The 15,817-nt window shown below is 46.4% G+C and overlaps 1 protein-coding gene across 1 annotated transcript in view; it reads left to right on the forward strand.

Moving 5' to 3' along the window:
- Positions 1 to 15,817, forward strand: part of Stard9 (StAR related lipid transfer domain containing 9) — a 76,348-nt gene that overhangs the window by 39,353 nt on the left and 21,178 nt on the right. The window contains exons 7-16 of the mRNA XM_036184283.1: positions 1,789 to 1,901; positions 5,976 to 6,045; positions 7,358 to 7,364; positions 9,298 to 9,336; positions 9,755 to 9,806; positions 10,119 to 10,256; positions 10,727 to 10,812; positions 10,901 to 11,004; positions 13,521 to 13,711; positions 14,150 to 14,624. Coding sequence (XP_036040176.1) covers positions 1,789 to 1,901; positions 5,976 to 6,045; positions 7,358 to 7,364; positions 9,298 to 9,336; positions 9,755 to 9,806; positions 10,119 to 10,256; positions 10,727 to 10,812; positions 10,901 to 11,004; positions 13,521 to 13,711; positions 14,150 to 14,624 — 1,275 coding nt within the window. The remainder of the gene's footprint in view (positions 1 to 1,788; positions 1,902 to 5,975; positions 6,046 to 7,357; positions 7,365 to 9,297; positions 9,337 to 9,754; positions 9,807 to 10,118; positions 10,257 to 10,726; positions 10,813 to 10,900; positions 11,005 to 13,520; positions 13,712 to 14,149; positions 14,625 to 15,817) is intronic.

The raw sequence follows: 15,817 nt of genomic DNA on the forward strand, positions 1-15,817 counted from the left end.
CATGGCCTGACCAAATAAAGGTTTTAACCAAACTGCAGTGAAAAATGTTGATATATGATTACTGGTTTTTCTACACCCCCCCCCTCTTTTTTGAGACAGGGTCTTTTTTATGTAGCATTGGCTGCCCTGGAATTTGCTTTGTAGACCAGGCTGGCCTCATACTCACAGAGATCAGCCTGCCTCTGCCCCCAGAGTCTCGGGATGAAAGGCGTGCACCGCCACCACCTGACTTGCTAGTTTTTCTTTAAACCTGTATTCTTCTTCCTTTCTCACCTCCTCCCCTTCACTTCCTGTTATATATAATTATTACTAGTTTCAGCTAAGAATTGTAGCTTTTTAAAAAGAATGAAATATATCTCTAGAAAGCATAACATCTTGTTCCCAGCCTTGGTGAGTAAAACAGATCAGAATTGTCCAGGTTATATCGGGGAGCAGGCCCTTCACATTAATTCCCCTGTTGCTCAGCAGTGGCCCTTGAGATGTCTCATGGAACACAGGAAAAAAAAAAAAAACCCTAATACATGGGAAATGACAGTTGGCACATCAGGGGTTCAAGGCCTTGGCTACATCATGAGTTTGAGGCAAACCTAGGCTACAGTAGACCCCATCTTAAAAAATAAACAAGGACCGGAGAAATTGTTCAGCGGGTAAGAGCGCTGGCTTGCTTACTTTATGTTGTTGTGGTAAAACACCAAGACCAAGGTGACTAATAAAGGAAGAGTTTATTTGGACTTATGGTCCCACAGGGTGGGACTCCATAATGCTGGGTCCCTCAAGGCAATGAAAATCAGGACCAGAAAGCTGAGAGTTCACATCTTGAACCATAAGCATGAAGCAAAAAGAACTAATGGGAAATGTCAGGAGGATTTTAATCTCAAGCCTGCCCCCAGTGGCATACTTCCTCCAGTAAGGCTGTATCACGGTCTTTCTTTTCAATCGCTGTGCTAAGACACTGACCGAAGTAACTAACAAAAGGAAGCTCTTATGTGCCATTCATGGTTCCAGAGGGTTAGAGGCCATGACCAACATGGCAGAGAGCATGGTACGAGCAATGCCTGAGAGCTTACATCTTGGTCCACTAACTGGGGATGGCTAGTGTGGGCTTTTAAAACCTCCCAGCCCCCCCCCCCCCCACATTGTCACTTTTCCTTGTAATCCTTCAAAAACAATTCCACCAACTAAGGATGAAACTTTCAAGAACATGAGCCAATGGTGTATGGGGGCCATTCTGATTCAAACCACCACAACTACCTGTATCTCCCCCAAAAAGTGCCACTAGGGACTAAGTATTTAAATGCCTGAGACTATGGGGGACGTCCCTCATTCAGATCACCACAGGTGCATACTGCTTTTGCAGAGGACCCAAGTTTGACTTTCAGTATTCATGTCTGATGGTTTGTAACTGCCTGTAGGTCTAGTCCAGGGGATCTGACTCATTCTGGCCTCTGAGGGCACCAGCATTTACATGTGCTTTCCCCACCATATAAATATTATTAGACAAAATGCAGAGCAATAGAAGAGTCACGTTGAATGTTATTCAGACTATGTTAAAATAAATAGCCCATTGAAAGCTGATCTCAAATTGGCACTGGTGTTAGAAATGGGAAAATAATGGTAGCCAACGGACAAAGCCTTGCTTTGTACTTGTAGAAAGACACCCTTGGCTTGATTGAGGTCTTAAGGTAATCAGAGCCAGAACAGGAATCCAAGACCTTTTGATTCTCAAGTTGGTGTTTTTCCTTCTTTCTTCAGAATCTAACTGTCTTGTCTTTTTCTCTGTGTCTCCAGCTTCCTGGAAATCTACAATGAACGGGTGAGAGATCTTTTGAAGCGATCCAGTCAAAATAAGTCCTATGGCTTGAGGGTCAGGGAGCACCCAGAGATGGGACCCTACGTCCAAGGTGAGCTTCTGTGATCCTGGGAATTGGAGAGCCAACTGAGGTGTAGGAAGTTCTCCTAATGTTTAATAACTCACTCAGCCTGTGCAATGATTGTTTTCAATGTGCTAGCTACTGTTCTGGCCCCTGGATGAATGCTGATAAGCTGACGTGACATGGCCCTGCCTTCACAGGCAAGCTTAAAATCTGGTGGCACTGTTATAAGACAAACAATTACACATTGTGATTAAGTATTATAAAGAAGTAGCTAGATGCAGTGATTGAAAAGACACCTGGAACCTGGCAGTCATGGTGCACGCCTTCAATCCCAGCACTCAGGAGGCAGAGGCAGGTAGATCTCTGTGAGTTTGAGGCCAGCCTGGTCTACAGAGAGAGTTCCAGGACTGCCAAGATAGCCAGAGCTACATAGAGGAACCCTGACTCTTGGGTGAGGAAAAGAAGAAAGAAAGAAAAGAAAAGCCCCTGGAAGATGGAAGATGTAGGCAGCCGAATCTGTCTCTGTGTGTAGTCCAGAGAAGTTTTTCTGACAGGTAACAATTGGTGCTAAGCCTGAAGGGCTCATAGGACCCAGTCCTGGGCAGAGGAGTAGAGTGAGGGTAAGTATGTCCTGTAGGTAGAACAGCAAACTAGAGCCCCCAGAAGCCCCTTGGTATTCCAGAGAGGCCTGTGTAACTAATCATGGTGACTGAGGGGAAGAGGCAGGCAGCAGCCAAACAGTGCAGTGACTGAGTTCCCAGATCTTCCTGACACATTTTCCCTTGGTAGTGGTTCTGAAGGGCATCTACGAGGTGCTGGACCTGACAGGGTCTCATGTGCTTCCACATCAAACACTGACATTTGGAACTAGGTACCATCTCTCTTTTACTTCATTAGTCTGGGTCAGCTGTTTAGGAGGGACAACATTCCTGCCATTTTTTTTTTTTTTTTTTTTTTTTTTTTGAGACAAGGTTTCTCTGTGTAACTGCCCTGGCTGTCCTGGAACTCACTCTGTAGACCAGGCTGGCCTCAAACTCTTGGAAATCCGCCTGCCTTTGCCTCCCCCAAGTGATGGGATCACAGGTGTGTGCCACCATCCCTCTCCCTGTCCCCCATCAGCTGTGTGTGTGTGTTTTTTTTTAGTTGTGTTCTTTTGAGGAGGAAGATTGTGCCCTTTTGTTGTGGTGGTAGCCACCAGAGAAGACCACTTGGACACAGGTTTAAGCCAATTGAAAGTCTTTATTAGCCAGCAGATGACTACACTAGATGTTCAGGACCCAAGTGCAGTCCTGAACCTTTCTCAGAGTGAGCTTTTAAGCGCGCGCGCGCGCACACACACACACACACACACACACACACACACACACACACACATCTTGGGTTGACACACCTCAGCAAGCACACTCAGCCTGAAGAGGAACTACAGAAGCCGAAAAGCAAACAGAGTAGGTTTAGCAACTTTCTGGAACTATAGACTTTGATGGATTAGACCTTTGTTCTTGTTTTGGCAAGTGCTAAGTTCTTAGATCAGAATGGTGCCTGAATGCCTCTAACATGGGTGTCGGTTGTGCTAAGGTCTGGGGGCCTGTCACACTTTCAAGACATTTGTAAGCTGTAAGTGTTGCATTCCTCACTGCCATATGCTAACTTAAATCCTGATAAGTAGAGAGACAGGGGAGCTCTTCTGAACAGGCATGGCTAATGGATGGTGAGTGGCATTCATTGATGCTGCTACCAAGGATTCCCCGCCCCCCCAGCCTGGAAATAATAATAAAAACACCCCTTTTGATTTCCTTTTCCATGTAAAGCAATCCTGTCAAGTGGATACATCAGTGCTACATACCCCACATTTTAAACTGCTCCCTGGCCCTCTCGCCTTTTCCTCCTGGTTTTCTCTCTGCCCTCCCTCCTCTTCAGAAATGCAAGGAGACCTCAGCATGCCTCCACTAGATTATTTTCCAATTTCCTCTGGAATTTTGCTATCTTGTCTGTTAAGCAGAGTTGCTTTAAAATCTGCCTGTAATTCCATTGCCTCCATCTTTCTCGGGCATCTTTCATTTATATTCCTAGATCCACATGCGTGCTTGGTTTGCTAATAAGTTTGTGCCAGACAGCATTTGTAAACCTGTTCTTAGGACTGGTACCTCTCTCTTGTACTAAGTTCCTATGAACACAAGGGATTAAGAAGTTAAGTTCCAGTCGAAGGAGTGAGACTGTTGAAAGCTTAGCTGCAGTCTTTGCAAAGGCTTATTTACTCCTAACTCAACTTGTTCCTCTATTGTAGTCCTTTGGGCTTCTTTCTATAAAAAGTTGAATGTCCAGGGGCTGGAGCGATGGCTCAGAGGTGAAGAGCACTGCCTGCTCTTCCAGAGGTCCTGAGTTCAATTCCCAGCACCCACATGGTGGCTCACAACCATCTGTGATGAGATCTGGTGCCCTCTTCTGGTGTGGAGGCATACATGCAGGCAGAATACTGTATATATAATAAATAAATCATTAAAAAAGAAGTGAATGTCAGTGTTGGGGATTTAGCTCAGTGGTAGAACACTTGCCTAGCAAGCGCAAGTCTCTGGGTTCAGTCCTCAGCTCTGAAAAAAAAAAATGAAGTGAATGTCCAAGCAGGCATTATGTACTGTAATTACTGAGACAAGAGGATTGTCTTGAGTTCAAGAGCAGCCTGGGCTAGAGTGAGATCCTGTTTCAAAAAAAACAAAACAAACAAAAATTGGAGGAGGGGGTGCAGGTTGGGTGTGTTGTGGGCTACAACCCTTGTCCCTTCATTCCTGGAAACTTGCTAAGAAAATGGATTGCAACTACCCTGCTGCAATGTAATCACTATCCAAATTACTTGGTCAGGGTTTTTTTTGTGTGTGTGTACATTTATTTAGCTGTAGACCCATGGCATTGTCTTGTCCCCGAGTCTCTGTGGAGGCTCTAGCACAGATTCTCCATAAAGATTTCCCATCTTCAGGACCCTTTCCACCTGTCTCAAGCCTTCCCTTTCTGTAATGGCTTGTCCTAGCCTTGCTTCATCCACAGAGCCACCCTGACCGCTGCTCAAATTTGCCCAGCATTTTTGTTTGTCTCCTACTTCTGTGGCATTTGTTAAATAGTATAATTTCATGTTGTAAACTGTAACAGGAGCAAGACATATTTTGCATGCTAAACTGAGTGCCATCGTGTGGGTAAACTATCACCTTCCTGTCAGGAATTTTGTGAGGGCCAACAATAATATGTGAGGAGGAGATTTCTTACAACTTCCATAGTAAAGCTGTGAGGAAGTTTTTTTGTGGTTAGCGTGGCTACTACATGAATTCTAAACCATAATCTTTGTGTAAATTCGCTGGCATTTCTAGAACCCATCACTTCACCTGATGAGAGGTTTCAGTACATATAAGAGTGATCTTGTTAGTCAGGTTTCCTCATTCTAGTTTATGAAGTGATATAAGGATGATATAAATAAAAGCGTGGTGGTACATACCTTTAATCCCACACTTAGGAGGCAGAGGTAAGCAGATCTACAAAGCAAAATCCAGGACAGCTAGGGCTGTTGCACAGCCAGGGCTGCTGCACAGCCAGGGCTGCTTTTTAAAACCCTGTTTCAAAAAACAAAAACACAGAGAGAAAGAGAATAATAAATATAATAAAAAAAAATTAGAGCTGGTGAGATAGCTGATTGGGTTAGAGATTCTTGCCATCAAGTCTGATGACCTGAGTTCAATTCCTGGGTACTCATGGTGGAGAGAGAGAAGTGACTCCTGGAAATTGGTTTTTTGTTTTTGTTTTGGTTTGGTTTGGTTTTTGGTTTTTCGAGACAAGGCTGTCATGGAACTGACTGTGTAGACCAGGCTGGCCTTAGACTCTCGGAGATCTGCCTGTCTCTGCCTCCAGAGTGAGGGGGTTAAAGGTGTGTGCCACCACCACCAGTGACTCCTGTAAATTGTCCTCTGACTCCACATGTGCACTATGGAGGACCTGCATTCAAACTCAGATGAGGGTTGCAGGGAGGTAAATGTAATATAAAGAATAACAAAATCCTACAAGAAATGGTTTGTTTACCAGAAATGTCCTTTGGTTTCTCTTCTCTCACAACCTTGACAGGTCTATCTCAGCATGTTGTTACCAACTATCAGCAAGTTATCCAGCTCCTGGAGGAGGGGATAGCAAACAGGTAAAACAGGTTTGGGAAGACAGGCTTGTGAATGGCAGAACACATTTCTTATGGCCATCATCCCTGTGTTCACTGAAGATTGGATTTTGTTCTTATAAATGTCTGCAGAAGACATTTTAAAAGAACAAATAAAAGTAGAAGCTATGTGCTGCTGCTGCCATCTCTGGAGAAACCAGGCTCCTCATTTGTGGGACCCTAGAAGAGATGTTAGCCAAGCTCCTCCGTGTTCTTGGGACAAGCCTTTTAAGCATCTCCAGTGGAAAGCTCAAATAACCTATTTTCTGGCATGCTTTGCACCTTGCATGCACTGTGTTGTCTCAGTAAATGCTTCAGGCAGAAGTGCTTGCCTACTTTTACCTTAGCATATTGAAATGCCAGAGACTAGTTAGATCTTTTCATTGTTCAGAACTACAGGGAGAGATTAGGGATCAGGGGAGAACAGATCTCTTAAAACGTCACCATTTGAGTAGAACTTTTCTGAATCCCTGGTGAAATCTGGAGTGAGGAGAGGAAGTAAGATGTTAGGCGGGAAAGTGTGGGGTGGCAGCAGAGCGATAAGAGCCATGGTTACATCAGAATCTTGGGCCTGGAGGCAGTGGTGACTCCCTCTGAACCTGGGGCTGTTAATTCCCATTTAGTCAGTGAATTCAGAGTCTCCCTGCCCCATGGTGCATCAGTGGACCAGTGAAGCGGCATTTTAGTTACTTTCTAGTTCTGTCGTTCTGCTCTTCGTGGACCCGTATTCTTTTTGTTCTTGTTTTGTGATTTTTATCTTATGGATGTTTTTCCTGCATGTATCATGTGTGCCTGGTGCTCACAGAGGCCAATGTGGGGGACATTGGATCACCTGGTACAGGAGTAAAAGACAGTTGAGAGCCACCACATGTGTGCTGAGAATTGAACCCAGGTCCTCTGGAAAGACAGCAGCCAGTGCTCTTAATCGATGAGCCATCTCCCCATATTATTTTTATGGTTTATTTTGATTGTGGCTTAAATAAGCATATAATTGTAGTGGCCCAAGATTCTCTGCATTTTTATTTAGTTGCTCACTTGGTCATAGACCTGAAACTAGTGCCTTGGTAATGCACCAGAAACAGTTTTCTCTTGGACCATCTTGGCAAGCTCCTTGGTGGGACAGGAGGAGTGGATAGAGCAGAGGTGGATGATACCTTATAATGCCTTCTAATTACCTCTGTGTCACTAACTGCCTGTAGAAAGAGACAAAAGAACAGCAAACACAGGGGCCACCTAAGTGCTTGTTATCACCTTTTTGTCATAGTTTCATGATACTCTGTGGCCCTTATCCTTTTAGGAGGAATGTACTCCAACATCAAGAGTCCCTGAACTAATATGAAGAGTTATAACCTATTTGTATTAGTCAGGGTTCTTTAGAGAAATAGAACTGATAAAAATGAGTGTTGGAGGGGTGTTTATTAGAGTGGCTTACAGGCAGTGGCCCAGCTAGTCCAACAGTGACAGTCTCCCAACAGAAAAGCCAAGAATCCAGTAGTTCCAGTCCACAGAGACTCATCTGGTCTTAAGTCTCCATTGGAGTCCTGGAGAAGGTTGTAGTAGTGAAGGAGCACCTTAGCAACAGAGTAGATGAACTTGCCAGCAGGAGTGAGGACAATCAAGCAAAGAGCCAGGGAGCTTCTTTCCATGTCCCTTTCTCTGTGCTGACACCAGAAGGTGTGGCCTAGATTTAGAGTGTGTCTTCATTACTATTCTATTGCTCTGAAGAGACACCATAACCAAGACAACTTATAAAAGGAGGGCATTTAATTGGGGGCTTCTTTACAGTTTCAAAGGGTTAATCCACAACCATCATGGCAGGGAGCATGGCGGCAGGCAGGCAGGGCACTGGGGTAGTAGCTAAGAGCTACTGATCTAAAGGTTGCAAAGCTGAGAGAGAGAAAAAGACTGGGCCTGGTGTGGGCTTTTGAAACCTCAAAACCCAGTAACATACCTCCTCTGACAAGGCCATACTTCTTAATCCTTCCCCAACAGTTCCACTAACTGGGGACCCAGCATTCAAAACATAATAATGTGAGGACCATTCTCATCCAAACCACCACAGGGTGAGTCTTCTCATCTCAAAGGATTTCCTTGATTGGATCCTAAAACCCTGCTGGGGTTTTGATGGTTTCCAGATGTAGTCAAGTCTCTAACCAAGATCAGCCATCACACTCCTCCCTTGGCAGTGTTGGTGGAGGTTGGCAACCATTGACTTGCATTCCAGGAGGAGAGGTAGAGGGGCAAAGGGCAAACCAGAGCTTCATTGCTCCCAGGATTCCTCTCACATGCTGTTTTGGGAAACCTACAAGGTCTCCTTGTTCTTGCTGGTGAAAGTGTGGCCTAGTGGTGAATTTAGTCATTCCAATGGGAGGGGTTATGGTGAGGCTGAGAAAACAGAGACTGAATTGTAGCCACAGTGTTCCTACTTAGCAAATGGGTTTTCTAGGCAATTTATTTCCTATGAGCTTCAGATTTCTGGCCTATAAGTATACAGTAAGATAGGCAGTGGTGGCACACGCCTTTAATCCCAGTACTCAGGAGATAGAGACAGGCGGTTCTCTGTGAGTTTGAGGCCAGCCTGGGCTACAGAGTGAGTTTCCAGGACAGCCAGAGCTACACAGAGAAACTCTATCTTGGAAAATCAAAGGGGGTTGGGGGAAGGATACAGTAATACCAATATTTGGGGTTGTTAAAGCATTAGAGAAAGCTAAGCATAGTTGTAAATATCAGTGATCCCAGCACTTGGGAGGCTGAGGCAGGAAGTTGAAAGTTTAAGACCAGCACAGGCTACATAGTGGTTGCTGGCTCAAAAAGCAAGCAAACACTGAACAGTAATGGTGCACACCTTTAATCCCAGCACTTGGGAGACAGAGGTAGGCTGTGAGTTTGAGGCCAGCCTGGTCTACAGAGTGAGTTTCCAGGACAGCCAGGACTACACAGAGAAACTCTGTCTCAGAAGAAAAAACAAAACTAGCAAACAAAAAGCTGTCTGCAAAACATTCAGCATAATACCTGGGACATAGCGAATGGTTGTTTAAGAAATGGTGAAGACAGGCCTTCAAGCTAGTGTGTCTTTGCCTCCTAGCAGAGTATATGGTCTATAGTGGATTTGTGAACAAGGGCTAAAGGCCCTAGTCTTCTACTAACTCAGTGGTTCGCGTGTGTTAACTCCTGTTGCCTGTGCTCTCCGCTCCTCTCTTCCAGTTCCTCCCCCTATTTGTGCTTTACCCTTCATAGAGTTTGGCGTCTGCCATGCTTCCTCTGCAGAGCAAGAAGGTAATAATCCATAAATCTTTATAAAAGGTCTCGGAGTCTCCTGGATCAAACACAGGCCGCACTAACCTTAGCTGCTTTGAGAATGGAGTCTGTGTCTGCCCCCTTCCTTTTAGTGGGGAATTTCTGACCCGCAGCTATATCTAGTCCCTGACTAAAGTTTGTCAGCACGTGTTGGGCTTTGCAAACCATCAGTGCTGTGTATCACTGTCAGTGTTACTGTCTGCCCCTGTCCTCCTGGACTGCAGAGTGAGCGGACAGCAGGCCAGGCCAGCCAGACTGGAGTTGAGAAATGGTTCTAAAAATGCTGAGATGGGCATGGGAAGACACTGATTACACACAAATGTGGACTGTGCTCTGAGGGCAGAGCTGGGTCTCTTTGTATTCTTATTGAAATGTCTTATTTCTCTCCTCCCCACAGGAGGGGACAACAAAGATTGGAAGAATTGATTCAGACCAGGAACAGGACATCGGTAGGTCGTCTGATACCCAGGCAGCTGTTTGAAAGGTTTTCTAAAGGAAGCTGATGGGCTTGGAGAGAAAAGGAGTCTCTGAAGTGTTAAGGGTCTGCTTCTCTTTCTGCTGCTAGCTTTTGGGTCTGGAAGTTGGAAGGAGGAGGCTTATTCAGGGGGAGACTTTCAGTTCTGGGTGGTTTCAGGTGGTGGGTGTACCCTTCTTGTTACGATGGGAAATATTCCGGCTGTTGGGCTGGATCTTGTAAAAGCTGGAAGAGGCATTCTCTTGAATGGTTTCCCCACTCTGGTTATCCCTCCCCACCTCCTCAGTCCTTCAGGGCCAGTGGATTGAGAGGGAGCACTGCACAATCACGAGCACTTGTGGAGTGGTCATTCTCTGGCCTACCCAAGGGGCACGCTGTACAGTGAATGGCCGAGAGGTCACTGCTTCCTGCCGCCTGACACAAGGTAGGACCGTCTGCCTCCCTGGGTATATCTGGATGAATGATGGACAGCTTCAATCTGATGGGTGCAGAGAGCTTAGTAAACAAGCTTCAATCCTGTGTTACTCAGCCTCTACACCCAGAGACCTGAAGATTTCCCCTTCTAGGACCCAAGAGTAGAGAATGACTTGGAAATTTGTACTTGTTCTTCTGAACCTCAGTTTCTTCACCTGTGATAACGGGAGCCTAGGGCAGGATGGAATGAGGCCTGTTTCTTTGAAGTCCTTGGTAGTGTGCTGTGAAGACTTGGTGTCAGGATGCCTGTAGTACTAATCTGTTCAAATCCTCTGAAGCTGGACGCAGTCTGTGTCTTCATGAAGTTTCTCTGACCACGTTCCCTGGAACTTGTCTTGCTGTTTGATAATAATTATAAAGTAGTACACGGTATGTACTCCGAGCACAATCATGGACTGAACTCATTTATCTGTGTCAAAGGAGCTGTCCTAACGCTGGGGAAAGCACACAAGTTCCGATTTAACCACCCAGCTGAGGCTGCTTTGCTGCGGCTCCACCGGCTGAAGGTGAGCACGGCTGTGGTTTCCCAGTGGCTGTTAGGGAAGCTTCCGCACTGCCCCATTGGGCTCGCTGCTTTTTTCTTCCTTGCCCCAGGTCGGAGAGGCTGTTGGCAGCAGTGGCTCTTTGGAATGGCTGGGCTTGGACGGAGATGTCACCGCCTCAAGACTGGGTCTCTGTCCTGTGCTTTGGAAGGGAAGGTGAGAATCTGCTGCTTGTACCAGTAGAGTCTCCTGGGTTTGCTTCTCAGTCCATAGTTTGCAGCTGACAGGGAGGTAGCCATGGCCCTCATTTGCTTCCTGCTTGGTATTTCATCTCAATTCTCTGAAAGACATGTATCTCCCGTCAGCAAGACGTAATTGGGAAGTGTTAGCAGACATCTTTGGTACTGCTTCTAAACCTCACTTCCCCACAGTTCTCTTTAAATCCTGATGTGTGAGCTCATCATATATCATATATCTCTGTTAGCTTCCAGAATACATGGCTTCCTCCAAGTCTGAAAAATGAATCTGTTCTTTATGGTTTCTCTCATAACCAACAATGCAGAGCTATGTGCCTGCGGGAACAGGACCCATGAGAACAGTAAGAAAACATCTTGAGATTCTGCCCTCGCTCCTGCTTTACCTGCTGCTCTGTGATAAACTTTGTTATCCTTCATTATCCTTTCTGTACAGAATCCTGTTCTCGGCTTGGGTACCTGCTGGGTTTGCCCTGGAAGCTCTTTGGTTCCTTTAGCAAGACTGACCTGTGCCTTCCGGTCTAACTGCAGGAAAGGTCAGCAGGGACTCGGTGCGATCACGAGCAAGACCACCAAGAGCCTCCAACCCAGGCTTCACGGCAGGTTCTTGTGGTCCTTGGCTCTCTTTCTTGAACAGGAACATTTGATAGCAGATGAAGAGAGTCTTGGGTCTGACACTGACAAGGGAAAGGGTGAGCAGCAGTGCACCCTCACAGAGCTGCTCACAGGTTGAATTTAAGGGAGTGGGGTCCTAGGGACCAGGTCTTAGGCTCCTGTGCAGTGAAGGGCAAGTCGGAAAAGCTGATGCAGGTATCCAGGCCGAGAAGAATTCGGGACTAAGGCTGACGCTCTTGTTTCCTCAGAGAGGACCTTCTGTTTTATAGGGAAGCTATGAAGGAGACTTTGTTTTGGGTAAGGTTTCTGTTAGAAAGACAGATCGAAGACCTGGTTTTTCTCAGAGTGCAGTGTATTGGGAGTAACACTACCACTTAAAGAGCTGTGGATAGAGAAAAGGTGGATTGGAATAGATAGGGTGAACAGATTCACATCTGACCTACCACATGAAAGCTGTGTGATCTCAGGCAAGTCACTTCCTCTCTGAGCCTGCTTCCTTACCTCTTAGTAAGAGTGTTGCTATCCCCTCCCCGGGGATCCTGTGATAAGTACTAAAAGAGTTGAATGGGCATAATACCCACATGCCCATGGCCCCAAAGTGAGGCTGTAGGAGTGAGCTGCCCAGGAAAGCTGCTTTCCTTTCTTACTTTTCCTCTTGTCTCAGGCAGCTCACCTTCCTCCCCAGAGCACTCAGTAGTCTCCCCCTACCTTTTAAACATCTTGAGGATCCTCAGCTCCAGGAGCACTGACATGAACTTTCATCAACACTAAGAAGGTACTCTTTTATCCAGAGGACAGTGAAGGGCTTCAGAATCAAGGCCTGCATATTTATTATGTATACAGCATGTATGACTGCAGGCCAGAAGAGGGCACCAGATCTCATTACAGATGGTTGTGAGCCACCATGTGGTTGCTGGGAATTGAACTCAGGACCTCTGGAAGAGCAGTCAGTGCTCTTAACCTCTGAGCCATCTCTCCAGCCCCATAAATTTTTAAAAAAAGAAGAGAGAGATTTATTGGGAGGGAGGAATCTAGGAGAGTGGCTGCCTCTGCCAGGGTGGAAAAAGGAGCAGCAAACTGAACGGGCAGAGGGCTTATATAGATAGGATTTCTTAGGGGCAGAGTTTGTCCAGGGTGAAGGTTTTTCAGGGTAGGAGTTCCCTGAGCTTGGACAAGCTTGGATTGGCTGGAGTTTGCACTCAGGGAGTGGTTGATTTTCCTGCACAGGGGTTAGTGGTTTCTGTGCCGAGTTGGTCGGGGCAGAGCATGTTTCTTTGGCTCTGGCTTCAGGGATAAAGTGTGTTTCTTTCACTGGCCCTATTTAACCTTTTGGCTCTGGTTTCAGGGCCAAAGTATGTTTCTTTGGCTAACCCTTTTCCCCTACACCTTTAATATTTGTTTTATGATTTCCTTATGAGCCAAATGGTGGTGGCACTTGCCTTTAATCCCTGCACTCAGGAGGCAGAGGCAGGTGGAGTTCTGTGAGTTCAAGGCCAGCCTGGTCTATATAGTGGGTTCCCAGACAGCCAGGGCTACATAGATAGACCCTGTCTCATAAACAAAACAAAACAAAAGTCAACAACAAAACACCTGTTTTACTCTCATGATTTCCTTATGAAAGTGAATTTCGGTTTCCGCTAAGCCCACAATTCTAAGAATATGGTAGTCTGATGACTGTTCTCTGCCCCTGTACTATGACTTCATGAGCTGCCTCTGACATCACACCTATTTGTTCCAACTTGTTAGCTGGCTGAAGCCCTTTCTACCCTGTTGAATTCAGGAGTACTCTCAGAGGGACTTAAGTCTCCCACCTATTTGTCCTGAGTTTGGTTTGCTTGGGTAACCCTGGACCTTTTGTCACAGGAAAGTGCTAGAAGAGGAGCGTGACAAGGACCAGCAGACATCAAGAAGTGGCGAAACATCCCCCAGAGCCCAGACCGAGCAACAGCAGTGCTACGTGGAGGGTCTGAGGCAGCAAGCCATAGAAGGACAGAGTGGAGTTCAGAAGGAGCCAGAGTTGGACCAGACACAGAGCAGTCAGCAGATAAGAGCCAGTAGGTGCCTTGTCTGAGGTGTCTGCTTCGCCCGCCTTCAGTTCCGCGCTGCCGACCTTCTGTGTTCTGGCCTCTGTTGTCTCTGTGATAGGATGGAACCTTTTGTACTGGGTGTTCTCTCTCTTTTAGAGACCAGAAGCTCACACAAGGGGGCTGGAAATAAGCCAGTGGACTTCTCTATGGCCCCTCAGAATGATCCACCTTCTGCTGACGCCCTGCAGTGGCACAGTTGTCTGGGCATCTCCATCCGCCCCACTTGTCCACTGTTGTGTTGAGGCCTACACGTCTCCCTCTCCTTCCCCTTGGGCTCTCACTTGCCACGTCACTCTATTCAGCCCTTCCACTCCTCACACCTCTGGCCCTGGCTGGAGATATCTGAGTCCAGGCAGCTACAGACAGAAATTGCTGACCTTCTCTCTGGGTATTTTTGGTTCTCAGACCAGCAGTGGCTTCTCAGAGAAGAGACCTGGCTAGCCTGCTTACAGGAGACACAGCAAGAAGAGGGCAGTGGAGAAGAGAAAGAACTTGAGGCCTTTGTGGCACCTGATGCTTGGCTTCCAACAGTTCCTCAGACCTCACCATCCCCACTGGTCCAAAGCCAGAAGAGGGTGGTGCGGCTGCAGCGCTTGCGGAGACGCACTGCTTGGGCTACAGTGTGGAACATCAGGCAGAAAAAGATCTCATTCCAGCTGGAGAGAATTATTAAGAAGCAGAGGCTGCTGAAGACCCAGAGGAGACTGGAGCAGCTCAGGGCACTCTTCGGGCTCCAGGATGATGGTGCCTCCAAGGCCCCAAGGTGGGTCTTCAGCTCTAACACCTCAGGCCCAGGTTCTGAGCGTAGAAGCAGATGGACAACTTGCAGCTCTCTGAGCCTCCAAAGGCTCTGCAGCCATCGCCTGTCCCAGCTACGCAGGTACCAGTGATGTGAACCAGGAGCAGGGGCTGGCATTACCCAGCTTCCCAGGAAGTGTTCTGTACTCCCAGGGCTTCTTCATCTTTGAGGTGGAGAGGTGTTTTTTCCTCTGTCTACACATCTTTACACAATTAGGCTGCTCCTTATTCTTGCCGAGCTGCTCCAGCTCCTAGCTCATGTCATGAGTATTTAGATCTAGACTGTCTAGATGCAGTCTCCTTTATGTCCTGCCTCTACAGGCCTCCTGACCCCACAGGCTGCCTCCTCCCTGACCTGACACATGACTCCCAGGTTCAGTTTGGATCTGCCTCCTCTGCTCCTCATGCCCTTCCTGTTGTCGTAGGGTGGGAGCGTGTTATCTCCCAGATTACTTGGAGTGGAGGCCCATGTCCTGTTCTGTGTATCCTTGGCCTTGCTCAGAAGAATCACACAATGTCTGTTGCTGTTACACTTGCTCACCTCTCTGTTCTTTAAAAAACTGGGCAGAAAAACGCAACTTTTTATTATGGAAAAACTTTAAACATGCAAAAAGTTGAGATACTTATGCAGCACCTATTTTCAGCAATTATAAAGACATACCAATTTACTTCTAGTCCTACCATTCTATCTTCCAAAGGATTTAAAGCAACAGTATGTCATTTTAACACCATTTCTTCAACTATGTACCTCTAAAAATATATTTATACCTACTAAATCATGTCTGTGAAGATCAAGGTTGATAGCTTAATAGAATCTAAAACCTGGTCGCCTTCGATTCCCCAGGTTGTGTCAAGTGTGTCTTGGTTTCTCAAATCAAGATCTAATTTATATACTGGCTGCCACTCTTACGTCTTGGAAGTTCCTGTAGTCATTCTTTCCTATTTCTTCATATTAAGTGTGCAAAATGCGTCAGATCTGTAGATGGTACTGCTTCATAGATTCGTCTGCTTGAGTCTCTATAGTATTAAAATTGTCTCTGCTTTCCTCACACAGCCAGTTGCTTGAAACATAATCCAGTTAAACTTTTTCCTAAGAGAAAGCAGTTGAGGACGGGGGTTGAGTAATAGTATGCATCTGAGACTTCTGAAAGCCAGGGCTCTGTTGTCAACTGTCAGCTTTTGTATGTGTTGAGTTGAGGCCTGTAGGGCACAGTGAGTGACATTGCCTTGCTTTCCACCCTCTTTCAAAGCCAACTAAATGGAATGTCATATTCC

Source organism: Onychomys torridus, chromosome 4, assembly GCF_903995425.1.
Source record: "Onychomys torridus chromosome 4, mOncTor1.1, whole genome shotgun sequence".
In the NCBI taxonomy this organism is placed as follows: domain Eukaryota; kingdom Metazoa; phylum Chordata; class Mammalia; order Rodentia; family Cricetidae; genus Onychomys; species Onychomys torridus.